Source organism: Triticum urartu, chromosome 7 (assembly GCF_003073215.2).
Source record: "Triticum urartu cultivar G1812 chromosome 7, Tu2.1, whole genome shotgun sequence".
Classification (NCBI taxonomy): Eukaryota; Viridiplantae; Streptophyta; class Magnoliopsida; order Poales; family Poaceae; genus Triticum; species Triticum urartu.
Window position 1 is genome coordinate 235,741,369 of NC_053028.1, and position 13,253 is coordinate 235,754,621.

Consider the following 13,253-nt stretch of genomic DNA (forward strand, 5'->3'; position numbering starts at 1 on the left):
TGATTGCCAGAAACATGGCCAAATGTGTCCTCCCAGCTAGTTAACTAATCGATTTACTGCCGCTAGATCCACAGCACAACAGGGCAGAACCAACCCTTAATCAAATGCCCAGCCCCGAGGACGCAGCAAGAATCTCAGCCTGCTCTTTCCATCAGTGCAACGTGGGCCAATCCATCACAGTTGAAATATAAAAAGAGGAAAAGAAAGACTGGAATTATCTGCGAGGGCAACTAGTAGGAGTGGTAGTACTAAACTCCACCCGGCAGTGCAGTGTCCAATCCGCACACATGCGCCCCTGCTGTAGCCTCCTCGGCCCGCCGGTCAATTTGCCATCCATTGGATCGGGCTCGCTCGCCTTTTCCCCTAACAGCGGCTTTCGCGTTGAAAATGCAGTTTACCAGTGGGTGCAGTACTGTACTGGGCTGGACTGGGCATGCATTTTTGTGAGATCGGCTGGGGTAAATGATCAAGAAAACCCTGCAGAAGAGAAAAGCTGACGGTAAACTATTTTCTACTCCCCCCATCAGTGAGACCAGGGCTCGCACCTGCACGGGTTTATGATGGCCTTGTGTTGGCACTGTGCCTCCGGCGAGTAGAGTAGATCTGCTGCTCATGTTATACTGCGTGTACTGTTGCACACTGTATCTGTGTGTGTCGTACTGGCCTAGTTGGACTGCAAGCTGGACTGACTGGTGCACGCACAAGTCACTCACTGCCAGCCAGCCAGCCAGGAAGTCCAAGGCTTCAGGTACGGCTGCCCGTGGCATGGCTACAAGGACTACGATCCAAAATGAGTTCATCTGTACTTCTCCACTCCATGTCCTGTATTTGGTTTACTCCTTTTTTCTCATGCATGTTACCTACCAAAACGGTCGTTTTATGAAATCAAACCGCCTGCATTGCTTCCTTCCCTCTGAGGAGAAATAGAAACTGTGTTTGCTGCTCTGTCACTGGTGAAAACTGTAGAGCAACTAGTACTATAAGAAAGGATCGAACTAGTAAAGTGTCCCTACTCTTTCTGTCAGTCAGCACTCAGCACTGAAGAATGGCTACTCCTGCCTTCATCACATGACCTGTTGCGTCCAGTTGGTACGTGGGAGTACATGGCAAGCCCTGCATTACACCGAGGAATTCCATTAAGGCTACTGTTGGAAGATGCCATCGCCGTCAGATGCGGCTCTCGAGGAAAGTCTCAACAAAGTTTCCAAATGGGATCGGCAGGGAAAGAGTAATGCTAGTGTGACAGTGTCAATGTCAATGTGGTCCATGGAGGGAGAGAGAGAGATGTGAATCTGCACGCACAGTGAAGTTTTATGGCACATGAATCGCAGGGCACAGTGAAGGATCAGTTTGCTTACACTGCCTGCATGCATGCAGTGCAGCCAGGCACACACACACAGCCGCATTGATGACCCCCACCATTGAAGGCCGTGGCAGCAGGAATTTGGTGGTAGCCATTTGCTGCCTTCATGAGCTTTGGCTGATGCTGGTTCTGGCTGTGATGATGCGCGGCACATTTTAGCTTCGCTTGCAAAGGAGGCCCACCATTCAGCTGAGAAACTGGCTTGCGGGGGTCCAGCACAGCTCTGGTCCCAAGCCCCAACATGAGACAAGCCTTCTTCATGTGCCAATACCTGCATATGCAGCTGAATTTTTTTCCGTTCACAGCTTGCAACGGTGTCCGGAATTTACCAGATGTTTATTTCTGAATTTACCAGCTGGTTTCCATAGGCTGTTGCCATGCTGCATAAAAACCCCAAACTAATGCAGAGCAACACAACTGGATTGGAATGGAACACCAATCTCTTTTTAGGTGCTAGGGTACTACACTTGACTTTAGTATAAACATTCCAGCCTAAGATGTACATATATCGGCCCAGGAAGCAGCCATGCTTGCTTGCTCTGCGAAGGGGCCAAACGAACGAACACTAACTAGCATATGTCTGCCAAAGGAAATGCGTCAGCAGGGGAAGAGGATAGGGCATCCATCCCGCCGCAGCTTGTTGTCGGAGAGGTCCAGCTTGCTCATCTTCTCCTCGCACCACAGCAGCTGCTCCTTGCTCAGCTTGGCCATTCTCAGCACCCTCGACACCACTTTGATGTCCGTCAGGGCAAACAGCAGCTGCACTTCCTCCATTGTGGTCGGCCAGGTCTTGCTCTTCCATCCCTTTTTCTTCTTGAACAGCTCTTTCACCTTCATCTCCTTCTGCGGATTTGGAGATATATATATACGCATTAGAAAGGAAAAAACAGTATCACGTGAACGCTTCAACTGCCCATATGCTGACAGCAACTACCATACCCGCAAGGATATGCTTCAAAAGTTCATTTCATATTCAATGAACATCACAGGTGCGTTAGGAAAAATGCATTCTACTGATAGGTGGATTTTAATAGTATTATCATTCAACAAAGAGATCATATATTTAACCAACACAATGAAAGGTAGAGACAAGGAACTGAAAAAATACCCGGTAATAAACTGAACTGATTTTTAAAGCCTTATTAGGACGAGAGTTATTAAGTCTAAAACCTTATCCAGAGAGGATTGAACTTGCTGAATCGAACTTCCAGTATGGCCATGAACGCCCATGAGGACACTGCTCTTTTTCTTGTCCTTCTTCAGGAAAACACGAAAAGTTAAGATACACTCCTCTAATAATTTCATGAGGTCAGGTGCCAAGATTGGTTCCGTCTGGTCTTCAGCATTATCTTTCCCGTCTGCAACTGAATAGACAAAAAAGGAACAAAAAGCGATGACATATCAAAATGCGTATAGCAGCAAGTGTACAGAGAGATGCCAAAAGTATGTTATACAAGCAGTGGTAGGAGGGTACTGTGACAGTCAGGATGCAAAGATAGAAAAAATAGCTCTAAAATATAAGCACAACATAACAGACAAAAGCTTACTTCTCCATATCAAGGAAACGGAACTACGATGCAGCAAAAATAGAAACATTAAGAGTATTGCACTCAGGACTTGCCTTACTGGATGATCAAATTAAAATCAGATCAAAGGATTTTGCAACGGGATTTTACACACATTGCACATAAGCACATTACATCAGTAAGAATCTATCGCTCATTTAGCAAAAGCATTATATGGAAGTAAAATACTTTGTTCCAACTAACACATTAGCTGCAGCATCTACTTAATAGAACTTTTAACCAAGTCCTGCAGCCAGTCCAGACTGACAAAATTCTTGGAATTTATATGCAATCAATGAGGAAGTTCATGGGCATGGCAATTGACAAATCTTAAATTTGCAGGTACAGCTCCTAAACTTCTCTTGGCCACTTAGTCATACGCTGAGCATATATATGGATCTTAAAAGTAGGCAACATGTGGCTCTTAGGGTTCAAGTGTTTCCATCATCCAAGTTATTGAATGATGTTACAAAACTGACTGGCCACAGATGAATGCGAAACAGAAAAGAACCCAGATTCACCAACCGTACATTATCAACCATTAATGGTGCCAGTGTACAGAAGATTTAATTGGCTTGTAGCATGTGCATTATGTGTACGCCATTCAATGATAATCTACTTACTGTCCTATTCACCTAGTAGTAGCCAAAGAGAACCACACTCAAAATAACGCAAAGGGACCCAGTATGATCTCATTTGATATGACAAATACAATCCATGTGTGTATAAGTATAAACAAGATGTCTGAGATCTACCAACCATTCCCCTACAACATAGTAAAGCTTAACAATTTCCACCATGATTAAGACTGTAGGGAAGTAAGAATAACTGAAGCTGTTGCAAATTAGCTTGTACTTATGGGGGACATATTTCCATGTATAGAACAGCATACACATAGCAATTATCAACAGTAGGAATCATGCAGCCTCACAACAATATGAGAATTATCTCGCTACCCACATTGTCTCGTACAAGCATGAGCTTTATCACGCCATTTTTTCAGATACAACTTCCTGGATATCAACATGGCTCCCAAAGTGATCTTTGACCAGTAAATTCCACTGTACTATATTTATAACAAACGAAATTTTAGAGTTACTTCATAAGACCGAATTTACGCCTGTCGCAAACAATACCAAATGACAGTGTATGTTATTCATGTATCCAAACTAAACAGTTGAACAGATATTGGGAGCCAAATTTTGACTGAACGAAACCCCAAACTGCATCCATTTGGGCTAGAGGAAGTGCTAGGAAACAATTATAACCATATACCAATATTCTTATGGTGGTAAGGTGTCCCAAGGCAAGCACTGACCACCTTGATGCCTAAGCGCCTAAGGTGGTTAAAATTCTATGGTGTTGCCTAAGCGTCCAAAGCGGGATGCCTTAAAAACAATGCCATATGCACCTTCTTATTTGAAAATAAGTGGCATTTGAAACCGAAACTATTAGGCATGCTTTCACCGTAAGTGACATTTAAGATATGACCTATTCACTGAAACATCCAAGCTGTTACTCTAGTACCGACTATACCAACAAATGCACATCAGAACAGTGTTAGATCATATTGGACATCTGAGTTGTTCTCCGTCTTAGTTTACTTACTCATACCCAATGTATCCACAAACCATTGTGTGCATTCACTGCCGGTATTTTCAAAATACATCTTTCTGTTACATCTTAGTACCACGTTCATGTATGAAAGGGCAATACCAGCCTACATAATCAGATAGAATGTACTTACTAATGTACTCCCTTTGTAAAGAAATATAAGATCATTTAGATCACTAAGAAAAAAAACAATTTGATATAAGATGTATCGGTAAAAACAGAGTTCATCTTTCAGGTACATGACAAAATAAAAACCAATACAGCAAACAAGTAAAATTGCCATGATGTCACAACATACTATATATAGTATCTTCAATGCTATTCATTCCCAAGCCGTCAGGGTAGCTATCAAACTCCTTGGTGAAAGTGAAATGAATGACCTCGCTCTTGTCTCAGTCCAGAGCTCACAGGAGTCCCGTCGATGGCCTTATGAGATTCACATGGACCATTCGGTGGCTCCAAAACGTGCACAAAGTCAGCATGAAACAAGCTGGACCCAGTATGGAGATTGGGTGAGTCTGCAAAGCTGGTAGGCGGGGGACCTTACAAGTAGATTTGAAAGAGACAAAACAAACTGAGCTAACAAAGTGCAACGAGGGGAGAGGGTAACTGGCGCAACTAGAGCCATCGAATCGAGATTGTGGGCAGAGATTAGAAATTATAGATTGTCAACTTTGGCATTTAAGTGGAAGCTAGCTTTGATCGCCCCTGCAGCATTAGATCTTGGAGGGATGGCTGAGAAAAGGAAGGCTCGAAGGATATTAGTGTTGTCCCATATTGGAAGTTCCGTGTGCAGTATGAACCCTATAAGTCCAAATCCCGATGGTTTTGGACGTATCTATGGCGACATCCACCCCTGCAATAAGGAATCCTCAATCATACCCACCCCCGATCCAGATCCCAGTCGTCTAGTTTCGTCACACGGCCCCTGCCTCATGGACGGTTTAGGCCTTGTGTCAAGTAAACATAGGCAGTAGTACTTCTAAATCTGCAATGTACTTATGTCTTGTGATGTATTCCAATGGCAAACAATTATGTAATGCACATAGTCGATCATGATGTGTATTTACGACTGTTAGAGCTTGTCACTGCCCACTACATATCTCAGAACTCAGAAGGCTAAGTGTGGTTTGTTGGTTGTCACTGTATGATCCATCAGAACTAAGAATAAGACACTGATTCTTGACCAAGCAAAAAATGACAGCTATTACAACAAGTTGCAATGTGGCAATGCAAATAGATTAAATAACAAATCAAATAAGTTGCCACAAGGACTCAAGAGTTGATTGCACTAGCATCAGTAGTGAATTTCATTGTCAAATGATAGGATACATTTGTGTTAAAAAATGCAATAACTATAATCCAAGTGTCGTACCTTGAAAAGTGGGAACCTGAAGCAATTTCGACAAGGAGCTCCGAGAACGTGCATATATCTCAAAACGTGAACCTTGCTCAAATGGTTCATTCTCAACAAATCTCTGCAACAGAACCTGAAACTGCTGAAATGCTTGAGCAGCACAGCTATAGGTGGTGGGATTCTCCGGCTGTGCTGCCAGTATCAGACTCAGGTGCATGTAGGTACAGTGAATAGCCTCCCAGCTTAAAGAAACCTGTGCAACATAAGCAGTCTCGAGTATTTGGTAAGGGTCATCCTCGCTCTGCTGCTGCTGAAGATTCTCACAGTCCTCCTGAAGCTCATCCCTCCTTTTGAATGATAGACTGCGCAAGGTTGATGCCAATTTTGATGCTGATCTAGGCGACTTTTTTGAGATGTTGAATGACCCTGGGAAATTTGTTTATCAACCATTAGAAAGTTGAAAGGAACGGTTTGTGGATTATCTGCACTTACAGAATAGCAAACAAATTGTCTTATTTGATTTCACACGTGCATAAGAGAAGCATATTACACAAGAAAGAGGAGGTGCAACCCTCAAGTTTCCTCAAGTCCCAAATAACAATCACATAAGCAGCAACACATGCAGATAAGAAATAGTACACGCTTTAGTGACATTCCAAAGAGTTATGTGTACACGACATGTTTTTTTAAGTACAAGGAGAAAGACAACAAAAGTTTTATGGAGGCAACCTACACTCGGCACCAAAAGGTGAAAATCATGAAATTGCTCAAACAATAGAACTGTTGGAGATGACAACTGCTGTCATACCAAATGATAACCGTCGGCTAGCATAAGAATCTATATATGGTTGACCATCAAAGCTCGTAAGATGCTCAGTCACCATGTAGATTTTCAGAATCTATCATGTAAAGCAACAAAAAAAGAATGGTGCACAGTACTGGATGGGCTAATTAATGAAGTTATGTAAAAAATGAAGAGCAATAACTGACATGGTACTTCAAGACTAACGTGGCCAGCCAGATAGCAGCAACAAAATAGAACACATTGTGTGGGATTCTAAGGATAGAAGATGTCAATTCTGTCTGCTATTTCACATAGAGTGCAGATAGCAGATGCCAATTTGGGTGCTGATTTAGGCGACCTTGTCAAGATGTTGAGTGACCCTGAGAAGTTTGTTATCAACCATTTGAAAGTTGAAAGGTGTGGTTTATAGATTATCTGCACTCTAGAGAGCAGTAAACAAATCATCTAATTTCATAAGATTTTATACACACATAAGAGAAGCGTATTACGCAAGAAAGGGGACGTGTCATCCTCAAGTCCCAACTAACAATCTGATAAGCAGCAACACATGCAGAAAAGAAACGGTATGTGCTTTAGCGACGTTTGAAAGAGTTACTTATGAGTATGCAACAAATTTTTGGAGTGGAGAACGACGACAAAAGTTTTATGGAGGCACACACTCAGCACCAAAAAGTGAAAATCATGAAATTGTTCAAACAATAGATCTGTCGAAGATGACAACATACCAAATGATAACCATCAGTTAGCACAAGAATCTATCTGTGGCTGATCATCACAGCTCATATGATGCTCAGTCACCATGTAGATTTATAGCATCTATCATATACCCCCCAAAAAAACGATGGTGCGCACTTCTGGATGGGCTAAATAATGCAGTTGTGTGACAAAAATAGAGGGATAACTGAAATGTTGCTTTGAGACTAATATGGCAGACCAGATAGCAGCAAAGTAAAACACATTGTGTGGCATTCAACTCAACATGCAAAAACTATAAGCACCCATACAAAAGACTACAACGTGCTATATTTTTCACCGTGTAGATTTTTAGAACCTACCATATACCAAAAAGACAAAATCAATGGTGTGCACTTCTAGGTGGATAAAATAGTGCCGTTATGTAGGAAATGAAGACTGAAATGTTGCTTCGAAACTAATATGGTCAGTCAGATAGCAGCAACAAAGTAAAACACATTGCGTGGCAATGTGGCATTCAAGTCAACACGCAACAACTCTAAGCACCCATACAAGAAACTACAATGTGCTATATTTTTCACCTGAATCCTTAAAGATCTGTGTAATCGTCTTATCAAACGCCACCATTCTCTGAGAGTACTTATCATAGAGCGAGTCGAAGCCACATAGCGGGAACCCTTCGCCGACGTCGGACTCCATCCACTCCCTGGAGCTACTCCCTTCCTCTTCCTCCTCCCCGTCCTCATCCTCCTCCACCTCAGCATTCTCCTCCTCCGGGATGAGCACCATGAAGGTGTTCTTCCTCATCTCCTTGAGCCGCCGCTTCACCTCGTTGGTGATGAAATCGTCGTCCTCGTCCTCCTCTTCCTCACCAACCTCCTCTCCTCCATTGGCCACACCAGCCCCTCCCCCATTGGCCACACCAGCCCCTGCGGCCGCCTCAGGATTCTGCTCGGAGATGTCGCCCTCCGAAGCCACATTCCCTCCGTTGGCGTCCTCGTCGCACTCCAAGGCCTCTCCCTCACGCCTGGAGCCCTTCCGGGCCTTGCCGAACTTCTTGAGCTTGAAGAAATCCATGAGCCGGGAGCTCCTAAAGCCGAAACCCGAAGATTCTCCCTCCCCACTTCGCCTTTCCCCGGTTGGTCCAAAGGCCGCGCTCCCTTTCGCCTCCCCTGCAAGCAGCACGAGAATCGCCCGGTGCGTCAAAGGACCGACAGGGACCGGAGAATAAAACGAAAGGGACAGGACAGGAACAGGACAGGGGCGCCTCGCTAGAAGAACCCTAGCGGATCAGCGGCGCCGCCCGGAAATACCTCGCGGAATGGAACGATCTGCGGCCTGGGCTCGCGGGATCGGCCGGTGGAGAGCAGCGGGGACTGAGAAACGAGATCGACGGGCCGGACGGCGGAGAGAAAAACGGCTGCGCGGCGTCGCCGGGACGGACCTCCCTCACGCCGGCGACCTCTCCCCCGCGATTCAACCGCCGTCTGCTGCAGGGGCTGCGCCGCCTGCTGGTTCTGACTCCGCTGCTGCCGCTCCTCGTGAGCCTCGTCGTCACGCTCTCTCGCCTCGTGAGGGGAGGAGAGGGGAGGTTTAGGGGGGCGGCGGGTTTGGGGCTTGAACTGACACGGCGCGTCGCCGACCACTTTTTGGCCTCTCTCGGCCACGGAGTTTAACCACGGGGGGTTGGGAGGGGTTTAGGCGGCGCCGTTTGAATCAGGTGGGGGATTTTACCGCTTTACGGCTTGATTAGGATGGTCAAAGCGAGGGGTTCATCGGAGACCGAGCTGAATGGTACGATGCCTGTCGTCTCGTCCGCGCGATTATAACAGTGGATGGATGAGGACTACGGCAAAGTTTCTGATCGTGCAGATGGAACCCTGAACCTGCCTTTTTCTTTTTCATTCATGAAGGAGTCACGGGATCTTTTTTTTCTTTTTGAGGGATTTCACGGGGCCAATCTTATTCGGCCCTATACACGCTGGTTACAATTGTTTCTTGCAAACCGGCGCCTGCAGCGCGTTAGTTGAGCTCGGCCCATTATCTTTTTGTTAGCAATCCTGCACTGTTTGTGTTTCGATGAATTCCAGAAAAAGTTGCCGGGCATGGGATCGAACTCACGACCTCGTGGAATCTTTCTTCGTTTCCCTATTTACTTGTTCGTCACTTCGTTTTATTCTTTTTCTTGTTTTTCTACTTCTTTTCCTTTTTCTTTTTTTTCTTCCTAAAATGCATGGTTTTTCAGTTCGTGAACTTTTCTTCGAAACTGATGAACTTTTCTTTTCAAATATAATGATCTTTTTTCGAATTCGATGATTTTTTTTGCAAAATCGATACTTTTTTCAAATCGAATGAACCTTTTTCAAAATTGATGATTTATTATTTCAAAATCAGTAAAAAAATTCAAATTCGATGAACTTTTCTTCAAAAGCGGTGAGTTTTTTTAAATCCAATGATTTTTTTGAAAATCGATGAACTTTTTCAAATTGAATGAACTTTTTTTCAAAATTGATAACTATTTTTTTCAAAATCGGTGAACTCTTTTTAAATTTGATGAACTTTAAAACGGTGAATTTTTTTTCAAATCCGATGAACTTATTTCAGATTCATTTGGAGCTATTTTCTAACTGACTCATTGACATGAGAGATTGGATGCGATGCGCCAGTCACTCGTACTACAGCGGACAAAGGTCACCAGCAAACAGTCACAATGGAACCTGGCACTACCGTTTGCCCTAAGGGCCAACCCACCTTTTCAGACAAATAGACACATGACATCACTGTATTTTTTAAAAAATAAGAACTTTTTTCAAAATCAATGAACTTTTATGAAATTCATGAACATTTTTAGAAATTTAATGAACTGTTTTCATTAAATAAAATAGACATTTTCCAAATTGTTTTCAAATAACTTAAAAATCTAAGTGGTACAGTAAATGGTTGAGTAATAAATAGCGCGGTTGCATTAGTTCTAATACAATTCGTGTTGCTTTTGTTCACTAGCATTCTGGTGGTGTAGTGGTTTAGCTGAGCAGCGACAGGGTCGTGTGGTATGAGATCGATTTCCCATGGCGCAAATTTTTGTCGTGGTCTTTTCGCGAACCACGCTTAACAAGCCCACAGGTGATGCCTACAGCGCCGAATAGGTTCATGATGCTGGTGGCTTGGCTCGAAGGGTTTGTGTGCTGCTTTTTTTAGGCAAATGGTGTGTGTTGCTGGACCGCTAGAATAGGAGCCCGGCTCACTTGAGGGATAGAGTGTCATAAGTTCGACCTGTTTAAGCAAGATTCTTTAAGAAAACATTTTTTAACAACATCTGAAAATATATGACCCAAAACATATTTTTCAAAAATATGACCCGGTCTCCATTATTATCAACACTCGCATCATATGTTGGGGAACGTAGTAATTTAAAAAAATCCTACGCACACGCAAGATCATGGTGATGCATAGCAACGACAGGGGAGAGTATGTCTACGTACCCTCGTAGACCGAAAGCGGAAGCGTTTATCAACGCGGTTGATGTAGTCGTACACCTTCACGATCCGTCCCAATCAAGTACCGAACGTATGGCACCTCCGCGTTCAGCACACGTTCAGCTCGATGGTGTCCTCGCCTTCTTGATCCAGTAAGAGGGGCGAAGTAGTAGATGAGTTCGGGAAGCACGACGGCGTGATGACGGTGTTGGTGAAGAACAATTTCCGCAGGGCTTCGCCTAAGCACTACGAAAACTATGACGGAGGATAAACTAGAGGGGACGGGGTTGCCGGCACACGGCTTGGTGTTTCTTAACGTGTCTTAGGTGCTAGCCCTACCCCTCTATTTATATGTTGAGCCTTGGGGTCAAAACTTGGAGTAAAAGTCTCCACAAAGTCGGTTTAACCCGAAAGGCAAGAGTCCTTCTCGGACTCCAGGGCCAGACGCCAGGGTTCCCGGCGTCTGGACCCGGACCCTGGCGTCTGGACCCAGACGCCAGGGACCCTGGCGTCTGACCCCTGGACTCCGTAAAATTTCCTTTTGCTCTTTCCAAAAACCTTGTGGGCTTTCCCCTTTGGCTCAAATAAAGTGTTCTCGTACCCAAAAATTTAGGGAAACATTCGGAACCCCTTCCGGTGAATTCCGGAACCCTTTCGAAGACCAAACACTATTATCCCATATATCAAACTTTATCTCTGGACCATTCCGGAGTTCCTCGTCATGTCTGTGATCTTATCCGGAACTCCGAACAACATTCGGTCACCAACATACATAACTCATATAATACTATATCGTCAACGAACGTTTAAGCGTGCGGACCCTACGGGTTCGAGAACTATGTAGACATGACCGAGGCACTTCTCTGGTCAATAACCAATAGCGGAATCTGGATGCCCATATTGGCTCCTACATATTCTATGAAGATCTTTATCGGTCGAACCGCATAACAACATACCTTGTTTCCTTTGTCATCGGTATGTTACTTGCCTGCGATTCAATCGTCAGTATCTCAATACCTAGTTTAATCTCGTTACCGGCAAGTCTCTTTACTCGTTTTGTAATGCATCATCCCGTAACTAACTCATTAGTCACATTGCTTGCAAGGCTTATAGTGATGTGCATTACCGAGAGGGCCCAGAGTGACAAATCCTAATCTCGATCTATGCCAACTCAACAAGTACCATTGGAGACACCTGTAGAGCACCTTTATAATCACCTAGTTACGTTGTGACGTTTGGTAGCACACAAAGTGTTCCTCCGGTATTCGGGAGTTACATAATCTCATAGTCATAGGAACATGCATAAGTCATGAAGAAAGCAATAGCAGTAAACTAAACGATCAAGTGCTAAGCTAACGGAATGGGTCAAGTCAATCACATCATTCTCCTAATGATGTGACCCCGTTTATCAAATGACAACTCATGTCTATGGCTAGGAAACTTAACCATCTTTGATCAACGAGCTAGTCAAGTAGAGGCATACTAGTGACATTTAGTTTGTCTATATATTCACACATGTACTAATTTTTTGGTTAATACAATTCTAGCATGAATAATAAACATTTATCATGATATAAGGAAATATAAATAACAACTTTATTATTGCCTCTAGGGCATATTTCCTTCAGTCTCCCACTTGCACTAGAGTCAATAATCTAGTTCACATCGCCATGTGATTTAACACCAATAGTTCACATCACCATGTGATTAACACCCATAGTTCACATCGCCATGTGACCAACACTCAAAGGGTTTACTAGAGTCAGTAATCTAGTTCACATCGCCATGTGATTAACACCCAAAGAGTACTAAGGTGTGATCATGTTTTGCTTGTGAGAGAAGTTTAGTCAACGGGTCTGCCAAATTCAGATCCGTATGTATTTTGCAAATTTCTATGTCTACAATACTCTGCACGGAGCAACTTTAGCTAATTGCTCCCACTTTCAATATGTTTCTAGATCGAGACTTAGAGTCATCTAGATCGGTGTCAAAGCTTCCATCGATGTAACTCTTTACGACGAACTCTTTGTCACCTCCATAACCGAGAAACATTTCCTTATTCCACTAAGGATAATTTTGACTGTCGTCCAGTGAACTACTCCTAGATCACTATTGTACTCCCTTGCTAAACTTAGTGTAGGGCATACAATATATCTGGTACACAGCATGGCATACTTTATGGAACCTATGGTTGAGGCATAGAGAATGACTTTCATTCTCTTTCTATCTTCTGCCGTGGTCGGGCTTTGAGTCTTACTCAATTTCACACCTTGTAACACAGGTAAGAACTCTTTCTTTGACTGTTCCATTTTGGACTACTTCAAAATCTTGTCAAGGTTTGTACTCATTGAAAAAATTTATCAAGCGTCTTGATCTATCT

At 43.6% G+C, this 13,253-nt stretch overlaps 1 protein-coding gene across 1 annotated transcript; it reads right to left on the minus strand.

Moving 5' to 3' along the window:
- Window positions 1–1,678: 1,678 nt before the first annotated feature.
- LOC125519879 lies at window positions 1,679–9,141 on the minus strand. The gene is made up of 5 exons (XM_048684654.1): window positions 8,711–9,141; window positions 7,979–8,569; window positions 5,918–6,325; window positions 2,534–2,727; window positions 1,679–2,206 (listed from the first exon to the last, which is right to left on the minus strand). The coding sequence occupies exons 2-5, from the start codon at window positions 8,472–8,474 to the stop codon at window positions 1,961–1,963; spliced, it is 1,344 nt and encodes a 447-aa protein (XP_048540611.1). The 5' UTR covers window positions 8,475–8,569; window positions 8,711–9,141; the 3' UTR covers window positions 1,679–1,960.
- Window positions 9,142–13,253: the final 4,112 nt, after the last annotated feature.